The following is a 13,020-nucleotide window of genomic DNA, read 5'->3' on the forward strand; positions in this document are numbered from 1 at the left end:
GCTTGCCTGAGTGGTTTCTCACACTGACTTCCAAAAGACCAGTTTCCCGTCTTCCGTGAGGGACCCACATGATTCCTCATCTTTGATGCACAGGGACAAACTGTCTGGATGGCTCAGCACTACATAAACGCTAACCGTTTGGAGGCACTATCACCCCTGAGGCTCAGGTTCTAAGACGACTATCCAGAGGACGGGCCTGAGCATTACAGGTGCATGAAGAATCATGGTCCCTGTTCCCAGGGAAGCGTAAAGACGCAGAAAAAGCTCTGGGGACATACAACCCTTTTTTTTTTTTTTTAAATCGACTACCTATAATCTGTGTGGCCCTGAGAACATGGCCGTCTACATCTCATTTTCTATGCCAAAGGGCAATCGACTTAGAACCTACATGGCGAGGTTAAAACCTACCTAACAAGACTAAAGACAAAAGATATTAGTCAGGAAGACTCGCCGGTGGACCAGAAAAGGGGGTTAAAACATCGAAGGGGCCGCTGTTGCTCATCGAGCGAGGGGCCTGACTGGGGCGGCACCCCCCTCTTACTCAAGATGGCCGGGGACTACCGTAGTGAGGCCCGAGGGGTGATGGGAGAAGTACCCGGTGGGAAGGGCCGATGGGGCCACAGAACTCGACGCTGGCACGATCTCGACACGCAACACTTAGCAAGTGGGGGATACCAGACCGTGAGCGGCACCTGGAGTCAGGAGGCTACAGGGTTCCCTGGTGATGAGTCGCTTTCGGGGGGTCCTCTAGGCCTGGAGACAGAGGGCCCTCACTCCTCTAGCCCCCCAGGCTGAAGGGGAAGATGGGAAGGCCCCGGGGGCGGCTTCTGACTGGCTGGGCCGACGCCACAGGCCGGGTCCTGGGAGAAGGGTGGGGGAGGGGCAGGGGGTTCCGTCGCGAGGCCACCGGAAATGCCTCCTCTCTCTTCCGGTTGGCGCCTGATCCTCCAACCGCCACCCCAACACGGCGAGTCAAGGGACGGCTTCCGGAGCTAGAGGTATAGGGGCGGGGGACCGGGTCTCTCGAGGCCTCTGCCACCGGATCTCGCCGCTTCCCCGCCTTCTGTCGCGCCTGCCCGACAGCGCCCCCAGGTCGCTGGGGGGCTGGGAGGGCACCCCGCTCCGCGCCCTCCGGAGGCGTGGCGACTCCTCCGCGTGGCGGGGCTAGAGGAGCGTGGCCTCTTCGCGGCCGTAGTGGCCGCGGAGAAGCTGCCTTTCCTGTTGGGTCAGGGCCAGAAACGCCCTGAGGTAGCGGCTCCACTTGCGACCATTTGGGGGCGGCTGCGCGGCGGTGAGTAGGGGCGCGGGCGGGAAGCAACCTTTCCCGTCTGTCGCGGTCTCTCTCAGGCGGCGGGTGCTGGCTTGCGCGAGGCCGGTCGGCGGGCGCCGGGGCGCGCTGCAGGGGCGCGGGGAAGCTGGGCGCGGCGCCCCAGGCCTCCCGCAGGCGTGAGCGTGTCCGTGCGGGGAGTGGGCAGGAAAAGTCTACACTGCACCCATTTGCTCTGGCTTATGACACCGCTGAAGAAGGGGACGCTTCGGCCGCAAAGACAGCAGCTCCTGCTGACTGCTCAGTATAAGGAGGTGTCCCCGAACCCCCTGAACCCCCTGAGCCGGACTGGCAGCCAGGAACTCCCTGTGTGCCGGATCCCCTCATGGAAAATAAGACTCCCAAGGCCATCCCCAGCTTTTTGGATTTCTGTGACCCCAAGAAGATGTGAAGGCAAGGGACGGGCTCCCTCTATGAGGATTCTTCCTGTCTGAAAAACTGTAATCATCACCTTTCTTTCTTTTTGACTATCTGACATTTGCGTATCTTGTGAACAAGACTAAGCTTTTTCCCAATAAAAAGCAAGCCCACACCTTAATATGCAGGTACAAATCTACACGGTGCCCTTTACAAGTCTTTCCCAAAAGAATACCCTCCCCCCAAATACACACACCCAAATGTTGATGAGTATTTCATGTATATTCTCTAAGAGGAATAAAGTTATTTTTCTGATCTGATCTGCCTGTCTCACTGAGGAGAACTCAGTTCTCCTTCCAGTGTTAAGACAATTAGAAAGGAATATATGAAATGTTTTATGAAGCAAAGGTCAGTCTTTATTAGTTGTTTTGCTCCTAACTAGGGACAAAAGAGCAGAATATGTTAAAATTCAGAGAATCTCAGATATATCCTATTTGTGAAGATGAACTAGGAAGCAAACAGATTAAGAACTAGATAATCTCAAATTTCCTTTTAGCAAGTGTGGGCCAGTTTTTCTCCCACCACCCTTTCCTCAACCTTAAAAAAAAAGTGAAAGTGACCAGTTGCCATCTGTCTTTTCTGCTATGCTGTGTTTCAAAGAAAGGAGAGAAATGTATGTCCTGAAGTTGTCTGTCGTCATGAATAGCTTAATACTTGGCAATTGACTTTGTAGGGGAAGTGAAGCAGAACTTTCTTGTTCATTCTTCTCTGATAACTAAAAATATCAAGTAAATTGTGTCATGTACATTTTTGGGGGATGTGTAATTGTTTTCTCCTCTCCCTCAGTGCCCTTGGGAAGAAGATCCATTCATTGGTTTTACATCAAACCTGACAAACCCTCGGTTGTTAGAGGTGGCACCAGGAAGATGTCACACCCGGGAATGAAATTTTTCCTAGAGGAGATGATGAGGAGACCTCTGAAGGTGAATGCATGTGTGTACCCACATGTGGCAGCTTTGTGGGAGATTAAGAAGTCCGTAGAAGAAAGTTCCAGCCAGAATAAGGAATCCAGCCCACAAGTTGTCAGTGTTGGTCCTGAAAATGCTCGTCATCACTTCCGGAGATTCTATTACCATGAGGCACCTGGACCATTTGAGGCAGTCTGCCAACTTCAGCAACTATGCCATCAGTGGCTGAGGCCAGAGATCCACTCGAAAGAACAGATCTTGGAACTGCTGGTGCTAGAGCAGTTCCTGACCATTCTTCCCAGGGATGCCCAGAACTGGGTGCAGAAGTATCATCCACAAAACATCAAAGAGGCTGTAGCCCTGGTAGAACGCTTTCAGAGAGAACATGGTGGAATAAGTGATAAGGTGAGAAGCACGATTCCTTACATGTGTACCTAAGTTGGAGGTGGAGTTAACTGGGGAAAGAGATGATCGTGACACTCTTCTATGCGCTTTGGACAGTTAGCGGGGATCTGAAGTCACAGACTTTGAGTGATAGTAGCCTGCACTTTCAGAGTTCTTGGCCGTTTCTGGCCTTAGAAAAAGAAATGCATTTTGCCCTTTTTAGGACCAGAATGAATTGAGTGGTGTGTCTAGTCTGGCATGGCTGAGGAGAGAAGACTTGAATTTAGAGCCAGAGAAGTAAAAGGCAAGAAAAAAAATTGGGAAAACTGAAAAAATGGAGAACATTTAGAGAATCAAAGGAGAGAGAAGGTAGCAATTATAAATCAGAGAACTCTGGGGGAGATTTAGAAGGGAAAACAGTGGAAAGACAAGGGGGAAACAAGGACATGGAAAGAAGAAAAAATGACAACTGAATGAGCAAATTAGTATGTCGAGGGTCATGGCCCTCTGCAGTGGGAGTACACATCTCTGGACCAGGGGAAGGGACTCCATTGCCCTCACCTAGCAGTCTGCCAGGGCCCTTGCTGGTGAGTAGGGAACCAAGGATGCCCTTGGGATATGTCAGCATACTTCCTTTCCTCAGTCCACCTTGAAGAATACAAGGTAGAACATATATTTGGCATCTCATTAGAACTGATTAACATGGAGGGAAGGTAGAGCCTCACTCTTCCTCCATTTCCCCTCTATTATATAAAATCCTTCAGACCATGGAAGGATTGGAAAATCCAAAAGGAAAACTGTTTCTATTCAAGTCCTTATTTTTTAGTGACTACAAAAGATAGAAAACCATTAACACATGGATCCAAGTTAAGAAAATAAGCCATTGAAAATAGTATAAGAACAGGTAACCTCCTCCCACCCTGTCGGGGACTGAGGTGTGGCTGTTTGTGAAGGGATAGAGGCTGACAGGGAAACAGCTTGTTTCATTTTGTCCTTATTGGCCCAGATGATGTGTCTTATTCTTTGTGAAAAAATAGTACCGCCATATCACTTCCATTTTTATTAGTTCTCTTAATGTCATATATTCCCTGAATTTGTGCCTTACTCTTGGTCGTCCCTCTACCACCACCCCAAAAGTAATTGTGTGCTAATGAGGATGGAAATTAGTTTTTGGTTACTGTCCATGAGCTGGGAAAGGAGACAGTGCCCTTGGGAGGGCCAGCAATGGTCCCAGGCTTTAAGTTGAAGCCAACAGAACACTAGCCAACAGGTGTGTTCCCATTGAAAGAATGTTGGAATACAAAGCAGGTACTCCAAGAACAGCTGGGCTGGAATACTTAAACAAACCCAGCCTGTATGAGAAAGAGGTGAGGACCTTCATAATAATTCTGTTCTCTTGGGAGCTGTGATAGTAATTGGCCACTTAACAGATCGTGCAAATTTGCCAGGTGTTGGGTCATGCTAGCTGTTACACTCTCTCTCAAGTGAGAGTAAAACAAGCCAATATGGGTGAAGGTGAGGGTCAGTCTTGGGTACAGAAATATTCAAGTCTAGAACCCGACCATCCTTGCACCTACTGTGGACCTTGCTCCTTGAAACTTTGAAAGAAGATGGAACAGGGATAGGTAGGTTCATCTCACCCTTACAGGAGAAATAGGGAACAGAAAGAGGTTGCAAGTGGCAGAATGGGAAAAGAACTGTGTACCATGTAAAAAGGAAAATCTTCCCACATGTCTACCATACACTGGAGGACCTGTGGCATTCTTGCCCAGCTCAGTGAACAATTTAATTTTTCTCATGACATCTGGGGAAGCTGTTCTATAGAGTAGTGACTATTTGCTGCTTAATTACAATGAAATGGCTACTTCTTGGACACACACCCCCACACAGAGTTGTAAAGGTGAGCCATCTTCACTGATGTGTCCTGATCTACATTTTTAGGAATCAGCAGCTCAGAATATTCATAAACAGAAAAGAGAAATTTTCTCTGGCTCTTTTCCATCTACAGCTCTGCCTACTCAACAGATTCTAGCCCTTTCTGGGCAGAAAAACACCAAAAACTGGGAAGATGGTATCTGAGTTCATTCTGCCTGAGTTCCAGGTGAGCTGTACTTTACAACCTTTTCAGGCAGCTTGAAAATGGCTTATCTATTCTTTTTCCTGCTGCCTAACAGTGCCTAACAGGGTCTCTGAGATGTGTTAGCTCCAGATGGTCTCCATGCAGCTAGGCTTGGCACCATGGGAATTGGGCACTTCCCAAGTTGTTTACAGATCACTTTGGCTCCTTCCTTTCCTACCATCTCACTTTTCCCCCCCAAAATCACGTACTCCACTTTTTCAGTGACTGGTCTGCTGTGTAATAGAGATAAGTGATACGACCGCTTCTGAAGTGGCAAGTACTAAACTACACTCCATTTTCTTCTTTAGAGTTTGTTGACATTTGAAGATGTAGCTGTGTTTTTTTCCGAGGAAGAGTGGAAATTACTGGATGATACTCAGAAGACCCTTTATAATGAAGTAATGCATGAAAACTATGAGACTGTCATCTCTCTAGGTAAAGATGCTTCCTTTCCTCTGTGTAGAAGTTGAGTAACCTCTTAGGTCCTTAATTTATGGAAAATGCATCTATGTGAGTGTCCCAGTGTTCCAGTAGCTGGCTGAGTCTCAACTTCATAGTGTGGGGAGAAGGAAAGGCATGTCCCAATCACCTGGAGAGCCTTTCACAAATACATGTGCCACATCTTTATTCTAAATGGAATTCTTCATCTGTTATATTCCCATCTCACCCTGCAAAGCTGTTATTCCCGTATCTTTCCCAGCTTAGTAAAGGGCACCACAGTTTACCCAATTGCTCAGGCCTGTGACCCGGCACTGTCCTTTTTTTAGTCTTTCTGTTACGTCCCACCCCTCTACCAAACCATGCTAACCTCCAGTCTGTTTTACATTTCTAAAATTTTGCATTTGTCAAAAATATACGAATAGAATCAAAGTGTGTTACCTTTTGGGATTAGCTATTTAAGTGGATTTTTTAACTGTTGAGTTTTGAGAGCTCTTTACATATTCTAGATTGTAGTGATTTGTTGGATATGTGATTTGCAAATAGTTTCTCCAAGTCTTTATTGTCTATTTATACTCTTCTCATGGGCTACCATAGAGTAACAAGTTTTTGATGAGGACAAGTTTTCATTTTGTCCTTTTATAGATTGTGGTTTTGGTGTCAAGTTGAGAACTCTCCCTAGCCCTACATCTTTAATGTTTTTCCTAAAAGTTTCATATTTTTTTACATTTTAAGTGTATGGTCCATTTTGAGGTTATTATATAAAATGTAAAATTTAGCTTAAGGTTCTTTTTTGTTGCTTATGGAGGGCCAGTTGCTTTAGCAACATTTATTGAAAAGTATCCTTTCTCCATTGAATTACTTTTATACTTTTGTCCAAAAAGTAGGTTGATCATATTTGTGTGCATCTGTTCTGTTCTGTGGAGCTGTGTATCTTTCCCCCCTGCCAGTGTTGTACCATCTTGATTAGCTGTACATAAAGCCTTAATTTCTATGAGATAGATTGATACTTTTTATTTTAGTCTTCTTTGCCAATACAGCATTGCACTTTAGCTATTCTTATAGTCTGTGCCTTTCCTTATAACTTTTATAGTAAGCTTATATATAAGAAACTTTGTTGAGGGCCCTTCTTGGTGGAGCAATGGTTTAGTAAAAGCCCAGCACTATGAAGCTATCACAGCCACTGCATCACCCAGCCAGGGAGGTGACCTGCATGGCACAGCAGACCTCTCCTGTCCTGCCCGTTATACCCCTCAGCAGTGGATTTCAGTCAATCTGCCTGTTCTGCTCCGCACTCCATCTCTGGTGAATACTCTCACTCCCCGCACCTCTGGCCTGTATGCCAGTTCTGTATGTATAAATTAAATATTTTATAGAAAAGAAATTTTGCTAGAAATTACATTGAATCCATGTGTTAGTTTAAGGAGTATTCATCTCTTTACAATGTTGATTTTTAAATTTTGGTTTCTACATGTTCATTATTTTATATGGGAGTGCCACTGAATGTGTTTTGATCTTGTTTACTGTCACCCTACTTAATGGTTCTAAGTTGTTTTTTTTTTTTTGAGATTCCTGTGGAATTTTATATGTAGACAATGATCTGCAGTGCCTTTTACTGCAATAGCTCCAAATTACAATAATGTTAAGAGTGGTGAGAGCAGACATCCTTGCCTATCCCCAACTTTATCATGAAAAATTAGATCTTTTACCATTATCTGTGATGTTAGTTCAGGGTGGTTTGCTGATATGCTTTATCAAGTCAATGTAATTCCTGACTTTTGACTATTTTTATCATGTGGAATGAATGTGGAATTTGTCAAATACTTTCTGTGCCTGTTGAGATGAGTATGATCTGACTTCTTTAGCAGGTTGCTTGATACCAGATAGTGAACCAACTTTTATACCTGTAGTAAATTCTGCTTGATCATGGTGTATTATTCCTGCATATTATTACATTCAACTTATGAGAATTTTGTTGAGGAGTTTTACATTACATATATAAGAGATGTTAGTCTAGTTTCTTTTGTAGTACTGTCTTTCTGTGGCTTCTCTATTGGGGTAGTTTGACCTTATAAAATGAGTTGGTAGCATTTCCTCCTCTAATTTTTAAAATATTTGATAGAAAACAGTAGCAGCATATTGACTTAATTTTTTTTAAAGCTTTAAAATTATGAATTTAGTTTCCTTAATGGTCACAACACTATTCAAATTTTCTGTTTTATATTGGTTGCTAGCTGTTAGTTTGTGGTTTTCAGGGAATTTGCCCATTTTTCCTAACTTGTAAAATTCATAAAGTTGTTTGGAGTATTTCCTTATTATCTTAATTGCTGAAGAATGTGTAGTAATATACCTATTTCCTTCCTGATACTGATGATTTGTGTGTTCTCCCCTTTTTATTTACTTATACACACAAGAACTAGGGTACAGACCAGAAGTGTAGTGAGTGAGAGAATTCATTAGAGACAGTGGAGAACAGAACTGGCAGATCCACTGAAACACATTGCTGAAGGGAGGAGCAGGCAGGTCAGGAGCCGTCTGCTGTGCCATGTAGGTCACCTCCCTGGTTCTCCCTGGTTGGGGATTGAACTTGTGCTGCAGTGGCTGTGGATAGCTTCATAGGACTGTGCTTTAACCTGTTGGCCACCAGGGAGGGTGGTCTTAAATATTTTTTAAAAAAACATACTTTGTTTGATTTCTACTCAGATCTTTATTGTTAACTGTCTTCAAATGACTTTTATTTTGCTTTTTTCCTAGTTTCTTGAGGTAGGAACTTAGATAATTGATTTGAGACTTAACCCTTTTTCCTCTGAACCCTTCTTTAGCTGCATTGCGCATATATTTATATATTATGATCTCATTTCCATTCAGCAATGCGTTTGTTTACTTTGAGACTTTTACTTTAAACCAGGGACTGCTTAAAAATATGTTGTTTCATTTTCACATACTTTTTATAGTTATTCTGTTGTCTTTCTGCTTTTGATTTCTGATTTCTAACCTTATTCTATTTTGTCAGATTGCCTTTTCTCACTTAAATTGTGAGTTTTTTTGGTTCTTGGTATGATGGGTGATTTTTCTTTATTGTATCCTGTTTTTATTGTGGTAGGAGATTCTGATTCTTATTTAAGTAATTTAGTGGGCAGTTTGTTTTAGTTTAGCACATAGGTTCTTTACTGTTTTTTTGTGGGGGTGTCCTTCCAGTTATACTTTTCAGCATTATATGGTGTTATTTTTGTCTTCTTGATTTATATAATACTGTGCAGGGTCCCAGGTTTCCTTGTTGGTGATACCTGAAAGGGAGGAAGTATGTACATATTCAAGAGTATCTCTGTTATCTCCTAACCAGGGTTCTAATGTTGTCAAATTTCCCATTCAGATTGAGGAAGAAGTAAGCCTCCCCAGACAGCCGTCTGTTGCTAGGCTGAGAGAAAATACTACATCTAAGGTTACTCTCTGTTGGGTATATGGATATAAGATGCACTAATATGTTACTTTTCTAGTCTTATAGTCCCAAATCTTCTTGCCCTTTGCTTACCACTTCTTAGATTTCTCTATTGGTTATCTCTGACCTTTTTTTTTTATTATATTAGTTTATTTTTACATAATTTTGTGCATTTTTCCATCTCAGTTGCAATCCCCTTGGGTTTCCCATCACCAGATCACCCATGTGCCATCACCATAGTATCTCTGGCATTATTTAATGGGTTTGTTGTGGTGCCTTGATAAGAGAATTAGGTAGAAAATGGGTTCATGCCATGTTGGACCTGAAATTAATTCTGGTATTTTTTTCTTAAAAAAGAAATTGTCATTAAAATCTCTCTCGGTTCTTGTAGTTTTCTTATTTTGGACGTAGATGTCTGATTCTTTTGTTTGTTCCACAGGGTTAAAGCTCAGAAATTATACTGGAAATGACCAACCTATCTCTGCTTCTACAGTAGAAATTCAAACATCAGGATGCAAAGTATTACGAAAGGCCAGAATGAAAGTTTCTCAGAAAGCAACAGGCAAAGAAAATCATGGTGGTAAATGCAGGGCACAGAAACGACATCAAGCCTTTCCAGGGAAGAGAAGAAGGAAACCGTCAGCTTATAAACAAGAGCTTCAAAAATGTGTGGATCTTCATGTGAAAGGCAGTGTAGGAGAAAAACCTTTTAAATGTCAGGAGTGTGGAAAAAGCTTCAGAGTTAGCTCTGACCTCATTAAGCACCAGAGAATTCATACTGAAGAGAAACCTTATAAATGCCAACAATGTGATAAGAGGTTTAGATGGAGTTCAGATCTTAATAAGCATTTAATGACCCACCAAGGAATAAAACCATATAGCTGTTCATGGTGTGGGAAAAGCTTCAGTCATAACACAAATCTACACACACACTTAAGAATTCACACAGGCGAGAAGCCCTTTAAATGTTATGAATGTGGAAAAAGATTCATTCAGAATTCCCACCTTATTAAACACCAGAGAACCCACACAGGTGAGCAGCCTTATACTTGTAGCATATGCAGGAGAAATTTTAGCAGGCGGTCAAGCCTTCTTAGACACCAGAAACTTCACAGGAGAAGAGAATCATGCCCAGTGTCTCCAGTCTGAAGAAAGTCACCATATATGGAGCTTTCCCCCAGGCATGATGAAATAATACAAAATTATGAGGCATCTAATGATAGGAGTCTCATCAACATAACATTTTCTGCTTCACAGAAAAGTGACTTAACTGTTTTAGTCAGCATTGTGTCTTCAGTGCCTAGCACAAAAAAATGTAATAAATACCTTGTAAAGAGATTAAAAGAATGAAATGCATCTATCTCTGTAGCTATCTATTTGTGTGGTTATTCAGCTTCCTCACCCCCCCCCCCATGTACACTTTAAATATTTAGTTCATCAAGTACACAATGGTTGTGAGTCTTTCTCAGGAGAAATGGACTATAAAAGTAGCCACATCCTCAGAAGAAAGTCCAGAGAGAATTACTAAGCAGGAGACAGTTTCTATGGCTGACATTCTCTTTTCATGAAAAACCAAGCCCAGTGCTCAGGAACTTTAAAGCAGGAAAATAGGATTTGCTTGCTCCGGAGACTTGTCTCCATTGTAGTTGCCTCTACTCTGAGTGCCTGTTGCAGTATTTACTGTCTAGAATGCCAGTATTAGACTTAGGAATCTTGAAAGCACTTGATATCTCCTATCCTTTCAACACTGGGGTATATATAGTGAAATTATAAAGAAAGCATGGTCTCTGTCCCTTTATGGACAAATGGCCTTTTTTTTTTTCCTTTTTGTTATCATTTACTCTGGAGTAAAGGCATTCAAATGGAAGGCATATTGCTCTGTGGCCCATTTCTGTGGCTGCTCAGCCACAACCAAGCTTTGAAATGAGCATCCCTCTCTAAATACTATCCCTTCAGTTCATGGCACTGGTATCTTGGAAAGTATTACTCTCAAATCATGATCTAGTGGCTGTTGAAGGGCTCCAAATCCTATTTCAAGAGAATTCTTTAGGTGTGAGTTTCATTCCTAAACTCAAGAGTTGGCCGGTTAACAGGGGCTACTTATTTTTCAAAAGCTCTTTTTGTGCCTGTACACAGGCTATGGTCAGAGAACCATCACCCTTTTACCCACTCTTAGGCCCATAGGAGTCTTGTGAGGACTTACGGAAAGCTTGACAATGCCATATTCCTGGAGAGGGAGACTCAAAATATCTCCACCAATACTTAATAATTTTCCTCAAACACCACAGGCACCAAGGCATTGAAAGTCTCAAGAGCTTCCCACTTCCCACATCATTAATTCCTACTCCCTACTTTGACTTCAGGATCTCCTGACCTGTCCAAATGCTAACTTCAGCATCACAGCCCATTTTTTTCCCTTCAGTCCCCTCAAATGTACTCCACACTGACTTTGGCTTATAGTATTTTATTTACTGCTTCTAGAGTCTTAATCTCAAAACAAACCCAAAATGCTTTTTTGGATTATTCCTTGGTGTATAGGAAAAACCCACCCTCCCTTGGGTTTCTCCTTTGCTTATCCACATGGAACATGTCACTTCTGGTCATCAAACGGGATTTGTGGGCCCTCCTTGGTAGGGTAGCGCGTTAAAGTGCAGCACTATAAAGCTAGCTGCAGCCACTGCAGCATGAGTTTGATCCCAGGCGAAAGAGGGACCCACATGGCGCAGCAAACCTCTCATATCTTACCCACTGCTCCCTTCAGCAGTGTACATTGTCAATCTGCCTGTTCTGCTCCCCACTCTGCCTCTGGTGAATCCTGTCACTGCCTCTGGTGAATCCTGTCACTGCCCCTGCACCTCTGGCCTGTCCCCCAGTTCTGTATGCATAAATATATATTTTTTTAAAACCATGGGATTTTATTCTCTACCAAGCAATACTCTGATACCAGACTGCAAATGCGGCAGCCCACACAAATCTGTAAGGAGGTACCTCATGTGATGTAGACCGGACTGAACAAGGACGTGTGAGCAGGCAGGATGACGTGGGGTCTCCCAGGAGGGCCCTCATGCCAGTTTTTGGCAGGGAAGGCAGGTGAGCTGAGTAAGGGGTCTGTGGCTTGAGTCCTCTAGGATGAACTACAGTGAGCCTACTGAGGTGGGGAGTGGGAGTTGAGAGGGGTGTGGGAAGCATGGCCAGAGGTGACAGGTGCAGAGTGAGGGAGAACCTGGCACTTTGCAGAGCTCCTGCTATGGGGGTGGGGACAGAGGGGCCATCCAGGAGGCTGGACAGAGATGGGAGTCCTGCTTGGGAAGAGCTTTAATCAGCTGTGCTGGGAAGTTATGCTTCATGATCAGGGCAATGGGGGACACCTGCATGCTCCTACGTAGGGGAAGCTGGGCAGCGGGTTTGCTTTCACATGACCGTTCTGCTCAGGAAGGCCAGAGACAGGAAACATGGACATACTGGGAGGAGGTTGCTCTCTTCTAGGAAAGCGCTTATATGGTGGTCCAGCAGGGTCATGAGGTGGTGATGGCACGGGAAGGGCAAGAGTTGTAGAATAGAAGGTAATGGAAGCCTCAGCGTGGCCAAGGTCAACTGTGATTGCACACAGGTGAGAACACAGGGGCCTCTGCAGTCACCAGATGAGAAAAGGGCTCTGAGGTGAATTCCTGACCTTTTCCTTCCAGGTTCCTTGCCAGGTTCCTTGTTCTGCAGTGTCCTCTGCGGCCACATCAGAACACCTATCCAAGACCCTTTGACCCATTTGCTCCTAAAGCAAGTAGCCACGCTTACTCTCGGCTTACCTGTGGCTTTTCTTTTCGGCAGGTGTCCAATCCCAGGAGGCATGCCTCCTCCAGGAGTCTGGCCAGCCGTGGGCACAAGCACATGTGAGATTCCACCCTGTCCTTGGAGAGGATGCATTGGTCCCTTGCTGTCCTCACAGCAGGAGCGTAGCTTAGCCGTCAGGCCCACTGTCCCCGGAGACCCC

General features: G+C 44.0%; 1 protein-coding gene across 1 annotated transcript; it reads left to right on the top strand.

Annotated features, from left to right (window-relative positions):
- The first annotated feature begins 948 nt into the window (after nt 1-948).
- Nucleotides 949-10,333, top strand: ZNF75D (zinc finger protein 75D). The gene is made up of 4 exons (XM_004685955.2): nt 949-998; nt 2,531-3,057; nt 5,464-5,590; nt 9,472-10,333. The coding sequence occupies exons 2-4, from the start codon at nt 2,611-2,613 to the stop codon at nt 10,179-10,181; spliced, it is 1,284 nt and encodes a 427-aa protein (XP_004686012.2). The 5' UTR covers nt 949-998; nt 2,531-2,610; the 3' UTR covers nt 10,182-10,333.
- The last annotated feature ends 2,687 nt before the right edge of the window (nt 10,334-13,020 follow it).

Source organism: Condylura cristata, unplaced genomic scaffold (assembly GCF_000260355.1).
Source record: "Condylura cristata isolate star-nosed mole 26May11 unplaced genomic scaffold, ConCri1.0 scaffold00019, whole genome shotgun sequence".
In the NCBI taxonomy this organism is placed as follows: domain Eukaryota; kingdom Metazoa; phylum Chordata; class Mammalia; order Eulipotyphla; family Talpidae; genus Condylura; species Condylura cristata.

Bases quoted from the DNA above. Each gene is read 5' to 3' on its own strand.
- ZNF75D (XM_004685955.2), top strand. From the start codon at position 2,611: ATGTCACACCCGGGAATGAAATTTTTCCTAGAGGAGATGATGAGGAGA. The intron at 3,058-5,463 runs GTGAGAAGCACG...TTTCTTCTTTAG, and splicing joins ATGGTGGAATAAGTGATAAG to AGTTTGTTGACATTTGAAGA. The intron at 5,591-9,471 runs GTAAAGATGCTT...TTTGTTCCACAG, and splicing joins TGAGACTGTCATCTCTCTAG to GGTTAAAGCTCAGAAATTAT.